A 27,481-nucleotide genomic window follows, 5' to 3' on the forward strand; every position below is an offset into this window, starting at 1 on the left:
TTTGCCCCCCTGGTTAGTCAATATTTTGACAAAAAAAAGCAACAACTGGATTTTGCAGAAAAATGAATGGTTCAACTATACCCATTCATTTTGTAAGTTCCAACTCTTCTCTATGCAATGGCATCAAATTTAGTTGCTGAAAAAGTGTCAGAGGCCTCCCCACAGGGCTGTTTATACCCCCCTGTTGCTCAAATGATCATCCAGGAGGCTCAACAAGTCCTTGCTCTTGCACTGACCTTCCTGGGAACGTAGTACAAATAAATAACACTGGTGAAGACCTGGTTTAGAACAACTATGAGTGATCAACGATTGTCCAGCATCTGTATGCTCAGTGTCCACCGCGATAAAATAAAAAAAAAACAGCAGGATGTGCTAATCAATAACATCATTGACAAGTTCGGCAGAGATCCACGACGTCTTCAATTCCTGTTCCAAGAATAGTTCCTGTATTTTACTGTGTGAATGTTTATTGTGTTTTGTTTTAAGTTGCGAATTTTCCGCCCCTTTGCGTTTTTTTCTGTTTATCCAGGGGGGGGGGGGGGGGGGGGGCACCCTTGCAACACCTGCGGACGCCCTTACACGGTATGTTTGTGAACCTAAATTAGCGTTAACTTTAGTTTTTGATCTTTTATTCATGTTGAATATGACGGTTAAACTTTTATTCAGGCAATGCAGTTCACAAATCTTTCGAATAGCTTCTTTGCGTAAACCAGGATGTAGATATATTACTGTATTGGATCATTTAATTGTGCTGTAATGTATACGTGCTTCGTTAAAATAACCACGATTGAGTAATCTGTTCAGAAATAACAACGGTTTTGGTTCATTTTCTTGAAGGTTTTGGCCACCTGATAAAATGGAATCCCACTAAAGTATAACGGACGGCGAGATTACTTTAAGGCCGTAACTCACAATTAGGTCCTAAAAATTGAGTTTTAGAGGTCATTTGCCTTCGTGCACCTGGTGACAGTTTGTCTTGTTTGCCAAAAACAATTGATGACTCATGAAGGGGGACTACAATTGCTGAACAGAAAAAAAATTGATTGCAGCTGCATTAAGACAGCACATGGGGGGTTTTGCAAAGGCTAACTGCTAAACTGTCAGTCCTAGTGGGAGTACAAACGGCCCTGGGGGGGCCCCAAAAACAGTTACAATACATCTAATTCATGATGAATTGTGTAGAGGAGGGTTGGTGGCTTCAATTAATCGCAAATGGAGGATACTTTCTTCGATTCATTTTTTCACAAAACCAACCTACACTTTTTTCTGCTTTTTTAGCCAAAATAATGTCCAACAGGGGGACAAAATGCCCCTGGGGGAGCGGTTAAAGTAGCTATCTCGAATATAATTTTGACCAGAATTTCTAGACAAGGGTCGGGACTAACAGAAAATCACAAATTGAGCATACTTTCTGTGATTCATTTTTCCACAAAATCCACCTCAATATTTTGGTTTTTCAGCTACATGTTCAACAGCACCATCTGCCAATTTACTGCCTGACTAATAACCCTGAAAACCATAGTAAAACTGCCCCAAACACGCTGAAAATCGCCCTGGCAACAGCCTGTTCATTTGCGCTAATTAAACCGAAACACTGGCACCCATGCATGACCCATTGCATTGTTACATACAATTAACTCTGTTACGCAGGACAGAGTTGAGAAGGGCATTTCCCAACCAAGAAAGTCTTTTCCACAGAAATACAGAGTTGCGGCCTTAACCTATTGCCGTCTGTGCTTCAAAAATAAATAAGTATTTGACACGGCAGCCTTGCATATGGTCAACACCACCACACACATACTCCGAGGGCGTTGCTGATGCTTTATTTTGTTACATGCTGGCAAACTGGTAATGGGAGACACGCACGTCCACATCAGCAGTAGAAGTAAGCGAAGAAACTTCAACACAGAACGAGGCCAAATCAAAAGGGATGCCGTCGTGCCGGGCAGCTCGCCCAGTCCGAAAACACAAGGAAATGTTTAAATACGAACACTACTCGTGAGTACTAAATTGATTATATACACGTTTCTCATGGTGTGGCATGCCAGTGCACCTTTGTTTACCAACTCGGTTGCTATACCTACAATCGTGTCAACTTAAATTTGCGCAGAAATAGTAAAATACGCCTTCCTAAGAGCTACAACTACGAACAAAGCTACAGCACACTCAACACGAAAGGATGGGCGACCGCAGAAGTCAAAACACGGTTTGGGCTGCAAAGGACAGCACGGGTCTGGGTTACTAACGCAACTAGGTAAAGTTATGCAGTGCAATTAAATTTAACTATGGTGGCGCCGGCAATACCCGGCGAAAGACCATTGGCGGTTCGAGAAAAATGTACGCCCGACAGATAAGTCGCTTTCTTTTGGTTATGCAAAGGGGCGAGCTGGGCAAGTGTGGAACTGATGACGTGAAAAAAGAAGCGGAATACGCACGCAAAGCTGATACACGCGAAAAACTTGTGGGTAAAGGCAACAAGGATCTGTACGCACTGCGTCAGCGACCTCCACCGGCAAATAGGCACCTTATATTCGTTGCTAGAGATAGAAACTCAAGCGGCGCAACCGCGAATTCTGTGAGGCACGCCGCGCGCTTTTGTGTGAAATGAAAACGGACAATGAAAACGGGTGAAAATCGGCAAGAAACAAATGCGCCAATACGCGCGGGCGCACACGCACACGCACAAAGCCGAAAACCAAACAAACTACATCAAAAACTCCAAAAAAGTAAACCAAGAAACTCGAATGTTCGCGGTTGCCCGTGACTATTCTGTGTTAAGGTTCTGTTGCGCTCCTCATTCAACACTTCACGTCGAACGCGGCAGGGTTCCGCGTCCCACTTGGTGGCGCGCGCGAGACGAGATTCGGACGCGTTTGTGGGTGCGATGGATACGTTTCCCCACACTTGTTTGCAGCTCAGTTCTGGTTCCTCTCAGGTTGCTCACAATATTGCGTCCATAATACTGTCGCACCGCGGCAAGCATCCCAGCTGCGAGAAAACGATAAGTTAAGTTAAGATACGCCACTTGCACAATCAAGTGGACAAGATTACACGCGTTTTCATGGAAATAAAAAGATTCTGATGGCTCATCTTTTCAAACAGGTAAATGTGATATAAAATAGATTGGTCAAAAATAGCATTGTACCTTTTTGGCAAGTTGGTCCGAACCATCCTTGTCGGCATGTACATGATCCACCTATGGGATCGCAGTTGCCGCCGTGCTCGCATTGACATTCCAAACCACAGCCCGGTCCGTACTTGCCCACGCTACAAACTGCAGAGAAACAACGCAACGAGTTAGGAAATTGTGGACATTGTGTTTTAACAAGGGCTAACAAAACCAGTCCAAACTTGGCGAGTTGAATAGGCGGTTAACTTGAAATACACAATTGGGAACGGGCGCATACCTTGTTGGCAGTTATCTCCTCCGAAGCCAGGTGGGCAAAGACACTTTCCATTTATTGGGTCACACGAGTTGGTGAGGTTGCCGCAGTCGCAGGTTGAAAGGCAATTGGGACCAAATCTTCCTTTCGGACATTCTGCGTAAAATATATGGTCCATAAATTTTGTTTCAACAAGCGCAGTTATAACATGTGTCAATGAATCATGGCTTTTATTGGTCGTTTTGCAATGTGTTCAAGTCCTTACCTTGTTCACATTGCGGTCCGTGCCAACCGGCTGCGCAACGACATCGTCCCGTCTCGACGTCACATTCAACCGAATTTTGACAGTCGCACTTTCTGGCGCATCGGGCGCCATAGAATCCCTTTGGACATCCTGGTGGAAGAGACAAAGATTATGGTAAAGTACGCTATTTCAAAACATGGTAACGGTTGTTTAAAAACACCATTGCACAATAAAAGTAAAAAGAAAACTTACTTTGAAGGCACGACACCCCGTAATAACCTGGAGCGCAGTGACACCAGCCGTTAAATCTGTCGCAAGTTCCATTTCCGTTACAAGAGCATTCGATCTCACAGTTGGGTCCCCATTTGTGGGTGGGACATTCTGATGTATAATACGTAAAGTTAAGACGAGTTAGAACTACATAAAATCTATCATGTGGGTGACATTACCGACCTTGTTCACAATTAGCGCCAGTCCATCCAAGACCACATGTGCATTGGCCGGTCTCCGCGTTGCAAACGCCATTGTTGACGCAAGTGCAGCGATTAGCGCAGTTCGCACCCCACATGTTGGGCTCGCACGCTAAAAAACAAACATGATCAGAACCAAACCTTAAGCGTAGCAGGAAATTTTGAAACAATATCTCTATAGTTCCAGTTGTTCACGGGCAAATGATCAGGTATTTGTGTTGTTTTAGGTGAGTTTTGCCGTTTGTTAAAAAAAGCCGTTTGTTGTTGCAATTTTCAACCTAATAACAAACGTGAATGCGACCCAAACACTTACAAGATTCGCAGTTGCTGCCGGTTTTTCCTGGTGGGCAACTCGCCTTCGACACACAGTCGCCGGTGACCGGATCGCACTCGCCATGACTTCCGCAATTACAAGTCATCTTGCATCCCAAGCCGAAGGAACCGGTCGGACAAGCTGTTGACGACAAAAGTTGCGTCATTACCGGTGCTACGGCCAAATTGTTTGTCGTCGGAAGAGATTAGGAACATGCTTGAAACAAGTTGCAATATCTGTCATGACCTTTTTGTGAACATGAAAAATTTGTGCATTTGGCATTTGAACATGGTTGGCCGAGCGATAAGACTTGTATTAGGTAACAGGCGGCCATCCGAGGTTGCGCGGCGCGTCAACATACCTTCGCTACAAGTGGGGCCTGTGTAACCTGACGTACACATGCAAGCACCGGTTATAGACTGACAGTGAGCTCCGTTGTCGCAAGTACATTCAAGTGCACAGTTGGCTCCGTATCTTCCGCTGGTGCAAGCTGAAATCAAGAGAAACATTATATAACTGAACGCTTGGGTGCGTCTATATTAAAGTGTGTGTTTACTAACCCTGGCGACATTCGGATCCAGTGAATCCTGGAGCACAAGAACATTGCCCGCTTCTCGGGTCGCATTGGGAGTTGGCTCCGCATGAGCAAATTCGTTCGCAGTTTTCGCCGAAACGACCAGGAAGGCAAACTGCATACGTCAACATGTCAATTATAATCAGGAAAATTTTCTTTTTATTACTGTGTTGTTTTATAACATACCGTTCTGGCAACCTGATCCTGTCATTCCTGGCGGACATGAGCATGCCCCAGTCACATGATGGCAGGGCTCACCGGCGGCGCACGTACATTTCTGAGCGCAGGTATCGCCAAAATATCCTGGATCAAAAGCAAGTGTCACAATATCGCATCTCGTGACTAGCGCTCCATTGAAAGTTATTCGCTTCAGGGTGGGCAAAAACAAACACTCCGTTTCTCCTCACCTGCCAGACAGGGGCGGTCACAGCTGTTTCCTCTCCATCCAGGGTGGCACAGGCATCTACCGGTCACATGGTCACACCCGTTCGCATTTTCGCAGTTGCATTTCTCGGCGCACTGTTCGCCAAAGAAACCTGGCTCGCAAGCTGCAATACAAAGTATTTCCAGTGTAAAACAGGTCGATTGCCTTCCTTTGTATTGCGTGTATTAAAAGATTTGAGCTTCAAAGGTTGTAAATTACGCACATTCGCTGCAATCAGAGCCAACCCAACCCGGCCTGCAAGTGCATTCTCCAGTAGAAGGGTTGCAGGTTCCGCCGTTGTGACAGGAGCAGAATGCTCCACATCCGTCGCCAAATGTTCCCACCGAGCACTCTATGATGCAAAATGTAAAGTAACAAACGTCCATCTCCAACCAATGTTGGCCGAGGCAACAACTTACCCATCTCGCAGCCAATGCCCATCCAACCGGATTCACAATGACAGCGACCGGTTGCAGGATCGCAACCCCTGGCATTGCGACAGGTGCAAGTTCTCTGACAGTTGGCACCAAAGTGACCCGGGCTGCATGCTAAAATGAAAAATTGTTGCTTAGTAACAAGAAGAAGGTATCAAAAAATTTGCGTCCTTACCTCTGTCGCAACGAGCGCCAGTAAAACCAAGCCCACAGATGCAACGTCCAGAGACGTGGTCGCATTTCGCTCCATTGGAACATTCACATTGGTTCGCGCAGTTTGCCCCCCACGTGTTTGAGTCGCAACCTACCGCAACATAAAGGTTATTGAATAACCTGAGATGTACGAAATGTTTTCAACAGTTAGACTTACGTTGATTGCAGTTGTCCCCGACCCAGCCAGGCGGGCACGAGCATTCTCCGGTTATGTGGTTGCATTCGGCCCCATTTCCACACATGCAAGTATCGCGACACTCGAGGCCGTAATACCCGTCGGGACAAGCTATAAATGAAACGACATTTCAATTTTTTTCTTCCAGCAGCATCTCGGCCATTTTGTATGTCACTAATTAACTTACGGCGGTCACAGAAGGTGTTTCTCCATCCAGCGATGCAGGTACACGCCCCACTCACGTGATCACACTGCGCGCCGTTCTCGCAAAGACATTCCTGTTGGCACTGAGGTCCGTATGAGCCAGGTGGGCAAGCTGCCACGAACAAGGTTTTTTAAAGTAAGCACAGGAAACACCCAATTGATCGTCATTGATTGAAAACTTACTTTCATCGCAGCGGCGTCCTTTCCAGCCTGACGCGCAGTTGCATTCACCACCTACGGGGTCACATGGCTCTCCGTTCTCGCAGTCGCATCGTTGAGCGCAGTTCTGTCCCCAGTACCCAAGTCCGCACGCTTAAACGGCAAAAATAAGTTGAAATGTATTGAATTCGTTTACGTCACACATCTGGCCTGTGCCTGCCCTTACTTTTTTGGCAGTTTCTTCCAGCATACCCAGGATTGCATGAACACGAGCCGTCCACAGGGTTGCACTCACCATTTCCGCAGTTGCATCGATTGCGGCATTGAATACCGTAACGTGTTCTGGGACAACCTGGTAAGACAATGCCAGGTCACTATCACACGTAGCTAGGCTGCGAAAACTCTTGTGCTGGTGTGCACAGTTAGTTTGAAACTTACGGTCGGCACAGAGTATTCCAACGTAGCCAGCGCGACATTCACACACACCAGTTTGTTTGTTGCATTGTCCGTTGTTCAAACAATGGCATGTGTTTGCGCAGTCCTGGCCCCACAAATTTCCCGAACAGTCTGAAAGAAAATGCATTTGCTTGAAAATTTCCGAAAGATTGGATTTACCTCATGTATTTATGAGTTAATGACGCACTATGTAATGACATGTATACCTTCTTCACATGTGGAACCTGTCTTCCCGGGCCCACAAAGACAATCTCCAGTCACTCTGTTACATTGACTGCCACGAGCACAGCTGCACACTTCCAAACAGCTGACACCCCAAGTCCCAGCGTTACATTCTGCGTGGAAAAAATTTAATCAAACATCCATTCGCAAAGTTAATAACTGCAGACATTGGGAAAATCATTCACTGTAACATGACACCACCGGCAACAAATCGTTAAACTCCAACGTGACTCGCTGTGCCACACAGGTGAGGGCAATGAATTGGTGCAAACAGCGTGAAAGGAGAATATTTTCTCTGTGGGTTGCAGTGGAATGTTAATGCTGTATTACAACTCCGTTTAAAATATCTTGTCTCTTTACTTATCCCAATAAACCTTCACTGTTAAAAGCCTTTCAAGCAACTGAAACAAATGACAACCATTCCTCTTAAACAATTAACCCCGCAACGCCGTCTTGACCCTAGAACCGGGTTAAAGTTTTGGGGTTCGATGCCTCGTTAACTTCTGTGTACTGTAATGCTTTATATAGCGATGGGCGATCATGGCTGATATATGCTTACCTTGTGTGCAGTTAGCTCCCTTAAATCCAGCAGGGCAGTCTCGTTGGCAAGAACCGGTTATATGATCGCATTCAACACCTTCTTCGCACCTACACCGTTTCGAGCATCCCCCTCCATATGTTCCTTGCGCACAAACTGCAGTAAAAGAAACAGACTTGAAATGTCGGTTGGCTATGGGACAAAAAAAATATTAGTACATATCCATTGTTGGGCTGTTCGTGGCGTAACAATACAAACAGAATACGCAATGTAAGTTTTTGCTTTTCCAGTGAAAGGGTAAGACTGAAAGTGTTATTGTATTTGAAAACGTAACAAAGGAGAAGTTGAACGTTCTCAAGTTAATTCATTGTTTCAGCAAGCATTGTTTGTTTTGTCATAATTACCAGATTCACAAGTTTCGCCTGTGTATCCTGGCTTGCATTTGCATGTTCCAGTCTTTTTGTTGCAACTTCTTGTGTGGCGTTTGTTGCATCTGCACTCGTTCAAACAACCCAACCCAAACGACCATCGTGGACAAGCTGCCAACGAATGCAAGTATTCAAATAAACTTATTTTATTTTGACATCGGTCACTGGTTATGTTGAAGATTGTTATAAGTATGAGTACAACTTTTTTGCAATCTTTATCTTTGGTATATTGATGCTTACATTTGTGACATTTTCTTCCGTAACGTCCCGGCGCACAAAAGCAAATTCCGAATGTTCTGTGGCATCGGGCTCCGCGGCAGCTGCAAGCCCTGTTGCACTGATTTCCGTAATAACCGACAGGACAGCCTGCAAGAGAAATGATATGACTTGGTATTTCTCAACTTACACTTTACACCTAAGGGATTTGGCGCTTTTGAAATTGCGCTTAGATGGATTTATCACAAATTGCGTCAAAACTGATACGGATGGTATATTAATAGCATTTACTAAAGGGCTTTTCTGTGAAGCACTATAAGCTTCAAAAGCATTGCTAAGGGAATAATACATTTGCATCATACAAACCCCAGCGGAATTTTTTAAGTCGTTTATGAGTCAAAGGAAAGTTAAATTAAGAATGTAGGTCAACTACTAAAGGGCAGTGTGACTTATCAAATAAAGCCGGGAAAAAGGGCGACGCCGTCCAGCGGAAATCGTCTTTTATCCGCATCAAAACCGAACAGACCAGGAATGCGTGTTTTATCAACAGAGACCGCTTTAAGACTTGAGCTGTCCTTTTAAAGCAGCAAAAATGCCCAACTCGCCACCTGTCCATTTCCGATGTCGAAACGTAAGGCTTAAGTGTGCGTTAAACAGTCTAGTTTTTGTGTGTCGACATTTTGGTTGGTCCTTACGCCTGAACATGGCTCAATGAAGATTTAATGGTGTACAATTTTTCGTCATATGGTTTGTCCGTAAAAGTCATTACAAAATGAACACTTTAAAAACTATCTACGCGATGAAGTATATTATGAAACTGTGTTACTTACCATCCTCACAGTGGACTCCAATGACTCCAGGTGGACAAGTGCAATGGCCTGTTTTAGGGTCACAGACGCCGTCATTTTGGCAAGTGCAGGTTTCCAAACAATCCTGACCGAATTTTCCTTTCGGGCAAGCTACAAAAAATCAAAGACTTAGATATATGACATCAGATGGTTCGTGCATTGGCAACTTCTGCAGAAATTGTATGTTTGCAGACCACCCAGAGAAAAAATACACAGTACACATACACAAATAGCAAATAACCACTGCACAAAACATTACTGTCATTTGTGGATTGGGTTTTACTTACTTTCATTGCACAACATGCCAGTGGTTCCAAGGTCGCATTGGCAACCACTTCCTTGTTCGTTGCACCTTCCACCAGTACAGTCAGAACACTGGTGTCCGCATCCGTACCCAAAACGTCCGGGCTCGCATCTAGAAATAGCCATATTTTAATGGGAAACCGAAACAATCGTTCAAGACAATCTGCACTATATCTGCTATTACTTCATAAACTGTATTTTATCAATCTGTTCAATCTTTGGTTGTTTAAAATTACCTTATGACAATGTGTAAAGCCCCAAGATCGCTGCTGTGGTCGTCGATACGTCGGATCTCCGGTTGGAAACGAATCACAGGCGCAATGCGGACGGCTGGTTGATCGTTGAGAATCGCTACATAATGACACAGGATAAGAACGATGCAACAAGCTGTATTTATTTGGGAAACACTGTCTCACCATTGCAAGAATGCAAGTTGTCGTCAAGCATAAAGCCACCTGCGCATGCGCACTGGTACGAGCCAGCACTGTTCACGCACCGTTGATCACAGCCTCCGTTGTTGTTCAAGCACTCGTTAACATCTGTAAAATATGCGTCGTGTAAATAGTTTCAAGGTGCTTCCATTCAAGACGTTCAAGTGGCAGGCTTTTTCGAGAACCCGAAGAGTTCCCTTTTTAGACATTAAAAAGGCGTGGCCAACCTCTGATAGCATGAGATGCCAATCTTAAGCCCGTATGGGTCAAGCTATTGAAAAACGTGGAGACATTGCTCATGTAAATACGCGAAGTTGTCGCTGTTTTCATTCAAGCGCGACGCGTATCGTGTTGTGATGACAAGAGGTCACTCATCCGTGACCTCACTAAAGCTGCCAATCACACCGTGCAGGTCACGGCGGAGCCCAAGAATTCTCTACTTACCGAGGCAGCCGCAAGCGTCCGGGGCAAGTTTAAATCCTTCCCTGCAACTACATTCGTATCCGCCCGGAGTATTGGCGCAAGCCTGTTCGCAGCATCTTGTTCCATCGCTGCACTCGTTCTGGTCTGTGGGCAACAGAATAATAATAATTTTACACTCATTACAAGTGCTTTTGCGTGAACAAGAAGGGAATTGATGTTGAATGTAGATGTTCTAACACGAGCTTTTACGATGGACCGTTGTTGATTTAAAGGGCACCACCGTCGAGATTTGCACAAACAAACTGATATATTAAATGCGGAAATGTGTGCAATGCTGAAACATGTTTTGAGCTCGTTTGGATCCAAGCAGGCCAAGCGGACAATCGTTTAATAAACGACTTTACCTGTGCAACTCTTCTGATCAGCCTCCAACTGATATCCGCTATTGCAACTGCATACGATCCTTCCCAAATCCTCGATACAAACATGCATGCAACCACCGTTCATTGCCGAACAAGACTTGATCACTTCCATTTCGATACCTGCAACCAGATTGTGATTGGTAGACGTCAGTTTACTGTTGGATATTTGCCCAAATTTCTCGACATTGACGATACTCAAATGAGCTGTAGCGGTACAACCTCTGCCAATAATGTACAGATCGTAGAGGTCCTACAGTTTGTTTTTAGAAGTTCTAATAATGTGGTAGGCGATTGAAATGATGGCCTGCTTTTCTACATATTAAGGCAAGTAAACTCAAGCCATTTGATGTTTCGGTATACCTGACCTTAACTGGTAACCCTAGGGCGATTCGATCAAGCCGAACTACAAATCCGCAAGATTTAAATCTGCATAACATCTGCGGTCAAAGTCGCCGTGAAATTTTAGGCGCGGAATTGCGACCAACGCTCGACGACTTGCGTTTCGTCGCGACGATCAAACGCTTCAGAACAAGCGATTTGCAGACGAAGCGACCTTACCTGCAAGATTGCATCGGTAAACAGTGATGTACTGTAACCCCGATCAGGGTGGAAACACATCGCAGTGTTGTTTTCGATGGTAATCTGAGGTAATTAGCATAGCTCGGGCCGCGCCTCTAGCCTTAACAACAGGCAAACTTCGCGTGCGTGACAGACTGCAAGGGTGTGTACTTTTGCATGTAATTAGGCCGCCAAGGTGAAATGGAGACGGGATAAAAGAAACCTCAATGAACTTACGGTAGCAGGTCTTTTCGTCCGTGCCGAGCTCGTAACCCGGGTTGCAAACGCACGTGTAAGATCCGATCGTGTTGAGGCAGGTGTGGGAGCAACCTCCCAAGTTCACACCACATTCGTCGATATCTGGATAAAACGCACGAGAGATTAAAAGTTTGTGTTTTATTGGGGTATTTACCAAAGACGAAAAAGATGGCGCTCACCTTCACAGGTACGATTGTCGGCCCCAAGACGGAAGCCTTCGAAGCAGGAACATTGAGCAACAAACCCCACGGCGATACAGTTGTGGTTGCAACCGCCGTTGTTGGTTTCGCACGGATCAGCAACTACGTTCAAAACAAAGCGGTAAAGTTTTTATCTCCATTTTAACTGCCGGTAGTTGTTTTTTGGTTCAGTTGGTCCAAGGGTTAGTTTCAGATTCAAATACTTTGCCTCGGGACAGTGGCTAAACTTACATAAACGATGATGCTTCTTTCGTATTTCTAAATTATTTAATGCAAGTTGCATAACAAGTTTAAATACGGCCCTTGTCAACAACAAAGTATGCGCAGTGCTTTAATACCCATGGCCTACCGTTTTGGAAACACGGAACTTTTTGGACAAGAAGTCTGCTTTACTATGCGAGGAAAGGTTACAAAGCCTGTGTCTTATTGAAGAAAAGCACTTTGGTTAAAATTGTCTGCATTTTTGTGGAAAAAATATGTGCTCAGTCTGGTCGTTAGGTTGCTATCGTTGGGAGCGATGATTTTTATCGGCAATTTTCTACAGTTCACGGCTTACCGCACTTCTAGTTTCTTTTCTTCGCCTATTCCGCACAATGTACCAATCTAAATGTTTTCACGGCGCAATTGGATATTCCGAACAATTTTCTGTGAAGTATTTTCTCACGGTGGACTTATCGGCACCCACAAATCTTACCGTCGCAGGTTCGTCCGTTCGGGTTCAACACGTAGCCTTGTTCGCAGCGACAAAAGTACCGGCCGTTTGTGCCTTGCGGCTCACAGATCTGCTCGCATCCTCCGTTGCGGATCTCACACATGTTTGTAGCTGAAACAAACACGAACAGTGGTGTTATGGAGCGTAGTTTGGCGAACGAAGATTATGTTGCCATCAGGCGAAGATGAATTGTGGCAAAACGCTCAAGATTAGCAGACAACGGGCGCGTGGTCTTTCTGTTTCGCCGTAAATCGTGATCGATTGAGTTCATGAAGAGCTATCGAGTAGCCTGACATTAAACCATGCTGTGTAAAGAAATTGTACGGTAGACTCGGCCTTTTCTCCGCCTGTTGCGTCAACTGGAAACCGTAAAATTTGGCATAGCCGTGTTTGGTACTCACGTATGCACGTCTTCTCATCTACGAGTAATCGGTGACCTTCGTTGCATTCACAATAGTGGCCTCCCTCAATGTTGACACACTTTTGAGCACAGCCGCCGTTGTGGTTTGCACATTCGTCGTCGTCTGCAGACAATTCAATATTTGAAGAATTGGTAAAAGTAAATTCAAAAAATGGACTTGTTTATTGTTGGGCGATCGGACAAAATAAATAGCTGCTACGTTTTATACAACGACGTTCGGTTAAAGCAGGTTTACAACTCACTTGTTCATAAAACGAAATAGTGAATGTCCTTTTTTGTGTATTATTATCAAGGTTTTTGTTTTGTAAACGATCATTGACGTAAAGCCTTATGTCCTTATTCTGTATCAGTCACTCGCCGGCAACTGATAAACTGTCAACGTCAGTTATTTGATCTGAGCAGCACCACGCTATTTAATTGCCCTTATCGTCCCACTTGGAAGCGATTTGCGCCTTGTGGTTGCGAAGAAGAGCAGATATATATAAAATATCGCCCTGGTTTGTTTTTCCCATGTGATGCGGGCTCTCAAGCGCCTGAGCGTCGACCAGAGATCGCCTGTCACTCCGCATCGGCCAGACGATAAACAGAGACTTTCGGCCCAGCGACATTGTTTGAGTATCGCGCTGATTACATTCTTTTCCACTTGAATCAGTGACGCGCACGGGCGACGCGATCGAGTCTGCTTCTGACTGTATGAAGATGGTGCAAGTGATAATGCCTCAAGTGGTTCCATCTTACACAGTTTCGCTGCAATCGTGCAGCCGGGTTCATTGCGGCGCCCATTTTCGCGAGGTCGCGTTAGCCGCAGTCACTTTGAAGGCTATTTGCGGTCGGCGCGCGGGACGACAGGGTAGACGTGCTTAGGGTAATAACGGGGTCGGCGAGCGGCGTTGAGTGAAAGTCAATCGTCAATTACCTGTTGAGCTAGTCGCTCCGCTAGTTCGGGAGAAAACCCACGCGTCTTGAACAGCGGAGAAACATAACTCCGCCAATATCTCCTTTCGCTCTACAGAAGCCGGTTCCCACGAGAGCAAGCAATGAGGCTGTTTTAAACCGCGACACTTTTCAAACTAAACGAGCTCTCGCCGACGACAGCGACTTAGTCGGGAGGGAGGCGTCGTTTCCCCAATACACTCCCGGACAAATCCTGTCCATAAGAACCGCCAAGGACGCTGGGAACGGATTAAGAGAGCCGGTGTTTACTCGTGATCGCTGCTGGGAAAACAGTTCGCATTCCTTGGACTTCATTTCACGTCGGTTCGGCCCACGCGAAAACGTGATATTCAGTAACATCCCAAGTCACGCGATACCACTAAAATTGGTGTGAATCTTGAAGGCGCGTCTACCCCAGCTGATCAAAATTAGTATTCACAAGAACACTGTCCAAACACGACCAGTTGACCATGGCGGTTACGAAAACAGGGCACGGGCCCGAAACTTTGCCACGGGCAGCGTGATTTAAGGGCGCGGCCGTGACGCCGAAGGTCATGTTTTGTAATTACTGCGACACGAATTCGCACTCTTTCCTGGGTCCGGGCCCCATCGTGGAAAATGGCAGGTTCCACGCACGAAGTCACAATTTGCGACTCGGGACGATTGAAGCGGTCCATCCCTAGCTAAAAGGTGGACTTGTTCGTCTGCGGAGATGCGTAAGTAAGTTTGGTGGGAGCCACTTCAATTTACAGCTCTAATGACTGTTTTTAGTCGGGCGACGCTTACAACCTCAAGGGATGCAGCTCCAACTTTGGAACCTTTTTCAAGTTGACTCACGTGCACTAGTTTTGATTGCTTCACTGAGTAATTAACATGGAACACGATTGCGAGCGCACTGGTTCAAAGGTCCTATTCAGTACGTCAACTGCAAAGCAAACAGCATTAACGTGTTTTTGATCTGGGGAACACACGTAAACGCGTTAACTGCGCCACAAAGAGCTTCAGTGGTGCAGGTTTGACGTTCGAGGCTCCGTCTTCGGGGAATAGGGGGTGAGACGACCGGGCAGATTTGAAAGCAACGGTTTCCGCCCCTGCACTGTATGACCCGTGGCTTGCATGGTACCAATCGCCGTAGTTATGCGCCGGGACGGTTCGTGTTGCAATATGTATGAGCTCATTACATGGCTCATAGCAATCACATGAAATCAAATTGTCTCATCCTGATATATGGGTGGCTTGGTAGATGGCCACGTTTAAACGAAGATGACAGCGAAAGTGTCTTACGAGTGCTTGACGCTTCGTACGCGTTTTGAACGTTAAACGTACGATAATAAGCGCAATCGCGAAAGTGGTGAACCATCGCCCAACATTTTCACACGAGTACCCGGTGGAAGATTATTGTCCAACGCGGCAATTATCCAGGTCGTGATTGATGCATGAGAAAGGAAGACCAAAATGGGACCTCCGACACTCGCAACCACTTTACTGGAAATCCTTATTGGGACGAGGTGCTCACGCATTATCTCCGTATGTCCACTGGAACCCAATCCGATGTGGCCACAAGCGAAACGACAACTGGACCCTAGTCGGCCTTTTGCACCCCCGAAATTGGCGATTCGGATCGGTTTTCACCCGTCAAAGGTAACAGACATCGGCGTTTCTAATCTCAACACAAACAAGTTTTCGGAGTGGCGAAACGCGGCGCGCGGAAGGGGGAGGGGGAAATCGCTCGCGTTCCCAGACAAAGGTTTTTACTCGGGGTCGCAACGGCCGCATGTTTGCACCTCGCCACTAAAGCAGTGGGTGGTTGTGTTTAACAACTGCCCGACACAAAGCCGGGCAGTCGTATTTATGCCACACATACCGACGCATGTCCTCTGATCGGCCGAAAGATGGTATCCCTTCCTACACTTGCAGAAGAAACCGCCAAATGTGTTGCAGCACATCTGGGTGCATCCGCCGTTGTTGGTCGCGCACTCGTTTAGATCTGCAATAAAATACGATTAGATACAAATATTCGAATTTCAATCTTTTTTTCATGCATTTTATATCGCTTACTGCTGAAATTTTTTATTTATTGTGTGATAAACACAATTCACAAATATGCTTACCATCAACCAAATTTACGAACTCACCAAGAACTAACACTAAAACAATGCTCAATTTACTTTGCCACATGGCAATCTTAATCGGACGTACAAGGCACGTTTAAACGTTGTACTAATATCCGATTTGCCAGTAAGACACAGGCGTGGTGTGGGCGCGCCTAATCATCCATACGTCATGTGCATGTTAAATGGTACATACCGACTCATGTGAAACAACCAGATTACGATTAACAAGGATTTCGAATCATACTTTTCGTTTAATTCGCATTGAGTACAATTATAACGCCAATAAAAAACGCTAATCGTAAGCAACTAAACTGGTGTCTACGTTAGATCTAAGAACGATTTGGGATCAATGAAAAAAATACATAAATTTTGATGTGCCTAAAAAAACGTTTTGCTGGTTGGTAAAAGTGTTTTGTCAAAACCGCAATATTCAATGAATAAAAAATTGTAATGAGTCACCGTTTAAAAATCGTTCGGAATATCGCCTACAGTTACACGTTGCCCCGTGTTTAGTTTTCGAACATCGACAACTCTAGTTACACTACTCCGACAAAGGGTTGAGTGGGTCGCAACGTTACGGGTTGGCTGGGAGGAATTCTCTCGCCGAGGCCGTGACATTGCCGGGTCGCACTCGGCAGATCAAACGCAACCAGAAGCAACGAACTTTCGCACGCAAAGCAATGACACGTGACACCTGTTGCGCGAATGGTTGCCGGGCATTCGGGCAAGACCCCAGCGGCGCGACGTGTCGAAGGAAAGGTATTGCCGTTTTCGTTCGATGCCAGTGAAAGCTCGGCGGGGAATCGGCTCGTCGCTCCGGGCAACGTTTCTTACCATATTGGGTAAGACACGCGTCGGTTTTACGCCTTACCCAGAACCTTTTACGGGTCGATGGGGTTTGCTGTTTGTCTCAAACCATTCCTCCATGCCATTAAGCAATTTTCAGTTTTAATTTATACATCAACACCAGTCCGCGGAAGTATAACGCCCCGTGAAACGTGTCATCTCCATGGCCATTATGTAACGAGCGGATCGCACCTACCTAACATACCTTTATGGCAACTGCACTTACACATTTCTATTAGTTAAAGGTTTATGGCAGATACAGTATGTCTCTCACAGAATGTGACACGAAAACTTCGCTTGGAAAATTAACCAAGTTGTATCTTTTTCTTTCGGTACAGTAAAGAAACGAAACTGTGTTGTTTACATTTTATCCGAATTCGTTTGACCTCCTCGTGTCAAGGTTGGTTTCCAACTCGACCTTAGCGCAAATTATATCGCTCAAGGTCAACGTACCCCGACGGGACGCATCGGGGCCTTCACCCTTCGTGCAATTCGGAAACCGACAACGGGAAGGTGGTGCCCGCCTTCGAGAGTACACTGATACGCGAATCGTGCGCTTAAAGCAGCGTGAATAAATATGTCAGGAGCTGTACTCCACCGGCGCCATACATTCAATTTATTTAGGCCCTCGACCCATTGGCAACACAATGACTGTGACGTTCGAAGGGACAAGGTGAATGACGTAGGTGTACGTCACGATGCAATAGGGAATAAAAAGTAGCCTAAGGTCGCCGTAGGCTATCCGGCACCGGTGCTCCCCGGCGACATTTTCAAAGCGCCCTCTCGCACAGCTTGGTCACGGGGTTTAATTGCTCGTTCCTGTACAGCAAAGTGCCACCAAAACATGTAAATATTACCAGCTGCAACAGTTTTCGCGTTGCCTGCCGCGGCTTGTGTTAGGGACAAGAAAAACGGGGCAGTACGGGGCGACATTTCATGTTTATTGAAACCACGCAAGGTCAAGTGCGAATCTGTTTACTCCAACTCCAAACAGAATCCGAGTGAAGAGCGGCGAAAGTGTGATTACCCTTAACACGCTGCCCTTATATGTCAAAAAAATTTGTAAATCTAGCGCTTGTTTACCGACTGCTAGGGCAGAAATACATTTTCCGAAATAAAAACCTCACGTCTCGTTACGGCGTTTCCTGGTAATGAAGGCTGACACCTACAGCTTGAAAGAAATTTTATTCGCCTTACTTAGAATAGGCAACGAGCCGCAAACAATGGACACTGGAATGCAAGGGAGTTCATGTGAATAACAAATTGACGTTCCTACCAGTTTTTGCAGCCTAGACCTCAGGTCACGTAAAGTATACAGGCGTGGTCCCGCAAAGGGTGAAATGAAAATCTGTTGCTCGGCTTATACAAATGTAGCCTGTTGGTCGGGGCAATATGTTGTAGACAATGCGGAGGAGTCGTGCTCGAAGTCACAATGAAAAAGGCGACCCGTCCGACCGGCGGCAATCCCCAGGACACGCGACGCTATGAATTGTTCGACAAACAACTCCCCTTATGCCGGCGACATAACGGACCGATTTGAGCAAACTTGAACGACTATGGCGGTTATTGAGGAATTTACGGTCGACGGTGGCGTCTTTGCTGTCGTCGTGGTCGCGCCAACATACATCAGGCTATTTTTAACCGAAAACTCAAATATGAGTAATAATTTCTTTGTTTGGCCGTGCTGCGGTGAACAAACGATGACAGCCACAAGAGCAGTTGCCTTGCCCATTACATCATACAGTAGTTGTAAAGTCGGTCCTTGGACAAATACAACACTATTGGATCGGTGACCATTTTACGCACGAGTGTTCGCAACTGCCCGCGATGACTGTTTGTTAAAAAGGCGGTCGTAGCTTATTGCGTCACCAGGAATTTTGGGTTGCGCAAATTAATCAGTTGCTACTAACAAAAAATACAATATTGTGTGTAACCAGGCGTGGCATTCGCGGTGGTGTGTGACATGTATTAAGGGCGTCAAAGGGTTGCCAAGCGACCAGTAAAGACACTCTATAGCGACATAAAAGTTTCGAAGTTGGTGGCAATCTTAGAAAGAAAAAACTAGAATGGAATTGTTGGCAAAAACAGCGATTCTGAGAGCAGACGATAGCCTACGAGATAACCCACTATGGTGACGCAGCGTTTGGCTAAATGAGCCCAAGTCGAGAGGTTGGGCGTGGGCCGGGCAAAGTCCGTTATCTGGCACCAACGCTCATGCGACCTTGGAAGATAACACAGCCTATTCTGCAATGATAATCATTTTTCAGGACAAGACCGCGATGTCAAACCTTCTCCACTCCCGGGCGCTGGTGTGAATAACACGAAGTAACACTCCGCAGTGGAAATTGACCTAAAGTGTTCAGAACTGAAAGCATGTGCACTTAGGAATTAAAAAAGCACTAAAACCACGGGAATGGGGATGGCATGGGGTTAAAAGGGCATGACAGGGGGATATCAAACCTTCAACATAATTGTTGGACAGATTCCTATGCGCAAAAAAAGGGCAAGTCTGTAAACAAAGCCCACTGGCGAAGAAAAATGGTAAACTCGACGGGGCGGTTTGGTCTCGGATGGCATGAATTGTTGATCATCGATCATTCGTCAAAGGGTGGTTCAATACCCGGCGACAGACCCTATAAGCTTTCCACAACAGACATGCGAGGCTTGGCGGTTTGCGATTGAATTTGGTTCAAATTTACTTAAGCGGCCCGTGCCGTAGAGACACCGGTATACATTTCAGTGTTGTCAAAAACCACATTGCACAGCGTTTTGAACAGGATTCATAACGTACGAAGGAAAATGCACAAATTCCTGTGCTAATCTTTCGACAGACGTGGCTATATTATCAAAGAAACCAAATCATGCATCTTACCGCGTTCGCATCGAGCACCAGTAAATCCGCCCGAGCATTGGCACATTTGGGTGGCCGAGTCTTGGCATCGACCGCCGTTGAAACAAACACCGTACGAGCATTGAGCTGTAACGAATCGCGCCGAATGGCGATGGTTAATACAGCGCGCTCATTAAACATACTTATCAGGCGCTCCCGCGAAAACCTGAACCTCGGATGATTAGGTTTTTGCGACGCCGCCGTCGACTTCTGCGGGGATGCAGCAAAAATCGACGGGAAAGTACAGAAGTGAGGCGGCGCACTGAGGAGCCGCATCACCCTGGAAAAAATGCTATCTACGTGCAAACCTGTAGCCCATCGCCTGTGCCGTGTTAGAAGATGTGAACTTGATGCCTGCGAGTAGGGCGCATGGGGAACGCCGTCGTCGGTACCGTGTTGGTACGGATCATCTTCAAGATAGTACTGAGAAATGTCTCGGCCGCAATGTGCTTCACCCACGTTAAGCGGATGCAAATTGCCGTATGACGGAAGATGCTCCCGCTGGGCTAAACTCCTCCCACCCAAGGTTAACAAAACTAACAAGCAGCTCTGCAGCCACGCAAAATGCATGCTTGATGATTGTTGTAAATTCGGCCAGTCGCTATGTTCGCTAGCCTACGAATGATATCTGCAAGTAGCAAACGTAATGTAAGGTTACCACTCATTCGCCAAGCAGCAATCGCAATGTCCTGACCACTCATTCGCCAGTTACCTTACGATACATCTGACTATTCCACTGTCGATTGGGCCGTTTTGTAGCGAAAATCTGCTGTGTCCGCGATAAAAAACAATTCGTTGCAAAATCTTGAAAAACCGCGGAGCCAGACAAAGGATTAACCCGGTAGTGTTTTGATTTCTACCGATAACCTCTCCTTTGAAACCTAAATAGCCGGCTCGGCCGCTACTTAACGGGTTAGGGTTTTCATCGATCCGTTTTCCTTAGACGAAGTGGAACTCCACGGGGTCGAGATTTCGGCGCACAAAAAGCAACTATACAACTCCCGACAAAGGAGCGCCCCGCTAAAGGGGCTTTCAATAACACTCTTGACGAGTCTTATTCCGTCGTCGACACGAATGCAAACTTATACCGTTGCGCACCACCCATTAGTCAGCTGGTGGAAAGACCGTTCTCGCAAGGTAAAGAACTTCCCAAAGCTAAACAAAGGCGCCTTCACATCTTTACAAACGCGGCCGTCTTTGTTCGCTGCAAATCAACAATCAGAGCCTTGCACGTTGCAATGTCAGCCTTTATCAAGAAGTTTGGAGCGCACAAGTTTGCTCAGGCTCTTCTTCACCGCGAACCCGGGAGACGGGGGGGCGGTCTTTGTCTTGCATATCGCGAACCCGATAAAGAGTGCATGTCCCGCTGAGACGTGAATGTATTCCCACAGCCTTGGCTATCTCCGCTAGCCACGGAAGATATTTGTTAGCGCTTGACGAGTCATTGGCCTGTCATTGGTACGTTTAAGGACCACGGTGGGGCGCCCTGGGGAATAGGAGTAAGCAACTTGGCATGCAGTAGACTAAGTGGAAACCAGCGGACAGGTATGGAATCGTGAGCTACTTGTTTATGGTCTGTCTGGAGTGGGGATTTAAAGCTCTCTGCCATGAAGAAATTTTACCGTTGACATTGTTTCCACCTGATACGCAGAGATATTCGTCATGATTATGGGTGTTAGAAAGGTGAATGGACTGTTTACATGCACAAGTCAGCAATAATCTCAGTGTCAGCACGCTTGGTGTTTATCACGAAGGGCATGTTTTTTGCTAACAGTGTACGTCATCGATTGATTGTCCGTCGGCCGAAGGGTAATCGCTTCGTAACATGAATATCTGACTGTCGGCGGAAGGGCAATGACGTGCGATTTACTGCCGTCGATCGGTTTACCTTGCAACCAACAAGGTTTATTACCTCTCGTCAGCGCAGTTCCTTTCTCCTGCGAGCGGGAAGCGCTGAGCCCCAAAACAAGCGGCGTCTGGTTTAAGACACGAAAACAGGACAGTGGTTTATTTGCTCGGCAGACTTCACTGACAATCCACATTGCGCAGCAGAGCGTTCTGCGGCCCGTCGAGGCAATTTACGGCCCGTTTTATCGAAAATCGTTCGAAGCCGAGTTCGTTTCCAGGACCATCCGCACGGCGACGTCACTGCCCCCGAGACGATCGTTAAAAGAGCGGAAGCAAATATTTTCGACGGAGCAAGGTTGTATATTATTATGGAGTGTATTCAGGTTCGAACAACAAGGACGCTGCGGTAGTTTCGGCGCCAAGCAGAAAATATGCGAATTAGGATTAGTCCGAAGTCACTTCTCCTGTTTTTTCCACAACTCACGTACTTCGCCCCCACAGTCAATTCATCGACGTCACACACGTTTTGACTGCACCGCTGAGGTACGTGCCACCGCAAGCATCACTGAAGAGTACGGGCTTATTCGATACTGACGAAAATCACTAATCGACAATTTGTCGTGACGTATGCGTCTGACAATCCGCCTCAAAGTGCGCGAGGAAATTTTATTCACGACGCGGAAAGGTGCGCAGTGTGCCTTCGCCGAAAAAACTTTCGCCTCTCGAAATAAGCGGCGACGGCCTGGGGGACGAGGAGGGAGTGAGAGAGTAAACTCCTTTTGTAGTGGAGCGGATTCGGCGTACAATCGCTGCGCGATCTCGACGCGGCGAGTGTTGCTTTGTGCACTGACGAAGTGCGGAGACAAGACAGGAAACCGAGCAACGCACATTGCTGCGAGTCGGGATTTTGTCATATGCAGGGTTGTGTTATCAACCCACTTTCCATGCCCCGGCGTCGCGAAGACTGTGGCAAATGCAAGCCTCATATTTGCAGATGCATTAATAAAACATCCGTCAAAGCTTAGATATCCATAGTTTGGGGTTATGGGGATTTCCCGAAACAAAACGACTGTTTCTCTTAGACCCTGGGCAGAAGTGAAAATGTCATCCATTGCACCTTCAAAAGTAGTGATCAAAAGTGTCAGCGTTCCATACAAGCCAAACGTTGCCCTTCCATAATGGTGTCAACATCTTAAACTGGTGTCAACCAAACATTAAAGCACTAACAAAATCATAATGGTACACAAGCGCTGGGGCGCCGCATTTATTTAGGTGGCTTAAACAGAAGCCAGAGGTCGAGTTACAAATCACCCGGACCAGCCCGATAGCTCAGCCCGACAGAGATCTTCGAGTCTGAACGAAAATTATGGGTCAATAGAGCAAGGTTAATCCGGCACTTCCAAAAATCAAATCGTTGACCGGAGGTCTGACATTTCTTTCTGGATTGAGATTATGTAGCACCGTGGGACGGGGTAACCCCAGCAACAAGGGGTGATGTATTGGGTGATCAATAAAGATAGAATATGCCGTCGGGTGTAAGCTGCCTAATTTATTTCAACAAGGCACAAAGGTGTCAATGTCGTTTAACTAGGCTTTACAAAAAAGCAATTATCTATCTGGCTCTGGACGAAAGCATTTAGTTGCTAAGTCGTGTATTATATTAACGGCCTGTTTTTTGGACTTACTATAGTCGATATTGTTCAATGAAAGCACGGCTGCAAATGCAAACCAACGTTGATTATCTTGCGACTGGGACCTTGTACTCGGTACCTAAGGGCACATTACTCTTGCGTGTGGAGAAAACAAAGCGGTGGGCTACTACGTCACGCGGCGTAATCAAACAAGCCTCATTGCGTCTGAGCTACCTGGTCGACATGCGCGGATAAACCGAAAAAAACAAGAGACTTACAGTGTTTTGGTAAGACGATTACCAGGCCTGGGTGAATATGGGTCCACAAATCGATGAATCACTGCCACAAGAGGCAGTTCCAGGACAACGCACGCTTTGTTGCCTTGTTTTGCACTGGGCTAAGCGTCAGAGAGCCTCGGTACGCTAGTGAGTAATACTCTATGTAACGTAAACAGCTTCGGGGCAAGTTTTACGGCGACAGTAAAGTGCATTCATCCACCGCTAAGGTCGTCGTGTAGCTGAATAGGTTACTCATCATAAAAGGGTGATTCTGTCGTATTTGGTCCACAATCGGGTATTGTAATGGTTGCCGTGTGTTTTTTACATGCAGTTTTTCCAGTTGGCAAACACCAAGTCGGTTGTGTTTTTGCTTCTATCCCAAACGGCCAGATGTCAATCAAGTCGCGAGCGAAATTCACATAAAGAGATTCGCGTGCGAAACGCGTGGGGTGACAGAAGGCAGAACCGCCCTTATCAAAATAACGACAAGGGAGCATTCAGAGCGCGTGGCATGTCGCAACGAACTCGCCGGCGACTGGGACACGCTTGTTACTCCCCTTAATCGCCCGGCTCCGAAACAAGGACAGAGCTGGTCTGCCGAGCCACCCTGCAGGGGCATCACGACCCGGAAACCGGGCTTAAACCTTGGTGAAGAGCTTGCGACAGGATTCGAGTTTTGTGCTTGTGTAGGCGAATCTCTATTAAAAGCGGGACCTCTCGTCGTGACAAAGAGCAACAATCAAGAGTCCATTTGTCAAGTTTGTTTGTTTGCGGATGTGGCGCGACAGCGACGTGCACACCTGCTACACGCGCTTTATCGAAGCCACAAATTAGCGCCTTGCGCATTACCCAGTCCTTATCCCCCCTTTGCTGTGTACAGATTGCCATCAAATATGCAGTCGCGGTTTGTGCGTACATTAGCAATGCAAATGTCATCGGCCCACCAGTGGGGACGCGGTAAGGTCTGTTTGCAGACCAATTTGTTTGGTTTTCTTTCGACACACACATCACACGCAACAGCTGACGTTATCACAGTGCAGCAGTTGCCTATCGCCTCCCAATGTGGTAGTTTTACGGCGACTAGCATCCGGCCCGCAGCAGGTGGTAAAGTTGACACAAGGATTATTGCCAGTAAAACGTTTTGAAATCTAAATAGGTCGTTTTAGGGCGATGGGCTGAGATGGAAAGAAAGTAACACAAAAAAGAAATTACTTTTCCCCATGCGCGGGGCTACTTTTCATAGCACAGAAAGTCAACGTCCAATAGTTCATTGAACTTGATAGTAAGAATCGTGGCATAACAAAAAAATTTAAAGGTAAAGTAAGTACTAAATATTGGTCTATGGGACGGTGAATGAGCAATAGCTTCCGTTTTGGTGGAGTATTGGCATATCAAAGGAATTTTCTCCACCCAGGTTATATAAAGCCAATTTTTCCGATATCCGGTTGCGTAATTGTATACGAAGTCCAAAAGTTCGAGTAACCGCAAAACCCAAATTTTTGTGGAATTTAGAAAATTTTTTTGGTGCTTATTGCTCTTTACCAATTGACAAAGAATCTTTTGTCACCGTCCCGATATTTAGGCTTACAATAAAGACACAAATCTAGGTGAACAATAAAAATATGGTAGCAAAATCTTAAAGTTTAATATCGTGGGTATAAAAATGTCTTTCGAATCCAAATTAAGGTATTTTTATACATGTAATGATTATATACGCTATATGTAACCAAAGCCTTAACGGCGAAAACCTCAAACTTACGATGATTGCAGCCTACTTCGTTGTTCAGTTGAATCCATCCAGCACAACACTTGGGCCTTGTGGAACGTTTCGATTCGTACGCGGTACGATAGGTTGTGTAATAAGCAGTCCTGCGTTGTAAAAGTAAGTATCAATCTGATCTGTGGCTTTATTGTGGCAGCCACCCACTACGTCAAACACAACACAAATGACAAGATTTTTCAGCAGATAGGCAGAGTGTTCAAGAACCTATGCTTGACTCATTGTCAAACGACATTCTTGTGTGTCAGTTGACTGAAGATGTTTGCCACAGGTTAAAGTCAAGTTGTCATGTAAACGTCTTTACCTTCGTTCGTAGCCAACGCACCACCGTCGATTGTCACAGCTTTGCTTCCAAACTTTCACCAGACGCGTGAACGCTTTCACGCAAGGCTGAACGGATCGTACTACCTTGACCGCCTCCTCTTCACAAACATTTGGTCTAAAAACCAGGATATATATATAAGCATTATGAATACGGTCGGACTATGATAAGGTTTTGCTTGACTACCAACAACCTATTGACGCGGTAAATTGGGGTTTCATGTGGGTGAGCAATACATGTGGTCACGTGGAGGTTGAAAGCGGTTTAATACGAATCTAAGTACAATACACAATGGCGTGCGGTGCGAAATCTGCTTCCTGTCAAGTTGTTACATGGGGGTGTGAGCAGAGGCCAAACAGCTGCGCGACAAGCACAATGGCGCCCTGTTCCATGCGCGGCAGCAAATATCCGATACAGGCGACAAACGGTGGACGTCTCGGTCATCAACTAGTCGACTAGGAATTGATAAGTGCTAATCGTAGAGCGATAACAAAACAAGGGAGGACACTCAAGATTACGCGACAGGCATCTACTCCTGTGTCCAGCTGACCGAGACCCGCCGGTGCTTTCAACAGCCCGAGCGCCAGAAACGTTTTGTCGTCAAGAGGTTTAAGCCTGACGGCCACTTACGCTATTCCGCGATCGACTCTTCAGGTCACAAAGCCTGGAGAAATGAACTAGATTGCGGCTATCGCAGTGTGCTGGTCGCGCGATACACAACCTTGTTTTCGCCTACGCAGTGAATATACTTACTGTCCCATGCGCAGGGTCGTCGAGGGGTGCTCTTTTTTCGTATCCGTGCCCGTTACCAACGCGCCGAAAAGCAATAATTGAGCCAAAGCGGGCATGTATTGCTTGAGTTTCATGTTGTCCGTTGCCTGTTTCACAATTCCAGCGGCAAAATTGTTTTTTTTGTCCGGCGGTGAAGTGTTGTTGCTTGACTAGGTACTAATCCGCCGTTGGTGCTGAGGCGTCCTCGTTAAATCTCTCCTGCAACCGTTCCTACGTTCAGCCCAAAATTCGAGAACAGCGACTTGCAGGTTCCACAGACAGATTAAATCAGGGTTCCTGTAGCGGATTCCTGCGTCCCAAAGTATAATTTAAATTACATGGAAACAAGTCATACATTTATTAAAAATCTTATCCTTGTGTCTTTGAATAGGCCTGCATTTTTTCATATATATCTGTTAATGGATTGCGCAGCTTCTACCTACGGTCTGATCTTACCTAAAACGTGTTGCGCCTACTGTACTAAGCCTTATCTCCAGGCTCCCAAAAAGAATCGATTGTTGATCTAAGAGTCGCTTTGGCAACATTAACATACGTTCCTTTGTTACACTCCGCATTTGGCAATGACGTAATAGTCTCCTTTCTTCGTTCCTAGGCAAAACTAATATTGCGACCGCAAAAATCGCCGCCGGTTTCTTACGTCACAATCACTACAAGTAATAACGTTTCGAGCAACTTAGTACACGTGACTGGGACCCGTCCCCGGGCGCCGACCGAACGCTGGTGCTAATTGATATCAAACGAACGATAAAGCTAACACTGATCAGCCGCACACACATAACATCCGAACTCGGTCAGCTGCCAGTTACCCAAGCAAACGTCATCTACTCTTAGAAGGACGCAGCTGATTATGATCATTACCAAGTTCGACGCTTATGTTTAAGTGGCAAAGCCTCTTCCTGGCTCAAGCCGTAATTTCCGATCTGGAAAGCGTGTGATCGCCGATAATCAGCGTCATTAGACGGTTGAAAAGGCGGCAGGTATAGCCACTATATTGTACGTAATACATCTAGTTATGCTG

At 46.2% G+C, this 27,481-nt stretch overlaps 1 protein-coding gene across 2 annotated transcripts; it reads right to left on the reverse strand.

The window, feature by feature from the left end:
- Positions 1–1,807: 1,807 nt before the first annotated feature.
- On the reverse strand, positions 1,808–26,751 carry LOC145903967 (uncharacterized). 2 transcript variants are annotated; one of them, XM_082992166.1, is made up of 38 exons: positions 26,425–26,751; positions 25,654–25,788; positions 25,329–25,438; positions 19,795–19,899; positions 15,827–15,949; positions 13,010–13,132; positions 12,591–12,719; positions 11,876–11,998; positions 11,676–11,798; positions 10,863–11,000; positions 10,480–10,602; positions 10,021–10,143; positions 9,841–9,955; positions 9,589–9,716; positions 9,284–9,412; positions 8,478–8,603; positions 8,214–8,348; positions 7,831–7,965; positions 7,256–7,384; positions 7,032–7,160; positions 6,820–6,945; positions 6,618–6,746; positions 6,418–6,546; positions 6,213–6,341; positions 6,018–6,146; positions 5,828–5,956; positions 5,632–5,760; positions 5,392–5,532; positions 5,171–5,287; positions 4,971–5,099; positions 4,772–4,900; positions 4,411–4,551; positions 4,081–4,209; positions 3,880–4,008; positions 3,649–3,777; positions 3,408–3,539; positions 3,146–3,274; positions 1,808–2,988 (listed from the first exon to the last, which is right to left on the reverse strand). In XM_082992166.1, exons 1-38 carry the CDS (start codon positions 26,535–26,537, stop codon positions 2,807–2,809), a joined length of 4,881 nt encoding a protein of 1,626 aa, XP_082848292.1. In that variant the 5' UTR covers positions 26,538–26,751; the 3' UTR covers positions 1,808–2,806. The 2 variants fall into 2 exon arrangements, with proteins under 2 accessions (XP_082848292.1, XP_082848293.1); XM_082992167.1 differs by lacking the exons at positions 19,795–19,899; positions 25,329–25,438; positions 25,654–25,788; positions 26,425–26,751 and adding an exon at positions 20,121–20,451.
- Positions 26,752–27,481: the final 730 nt, after the last annotated feature.

This window comes from Ascidia mentula, chromosome 5 (genome assembly GCF_947561715.1).
Source record: "Ascidia mentula chromosome 5, kaAscMent1.1, whole genome shotgun sequence".
NCBI lineage: Eukaryota > Metazoa > Chordata > Ascidiacea > Phlebobranchia > Ascidiidae > Ascidia > Ascidia mentula.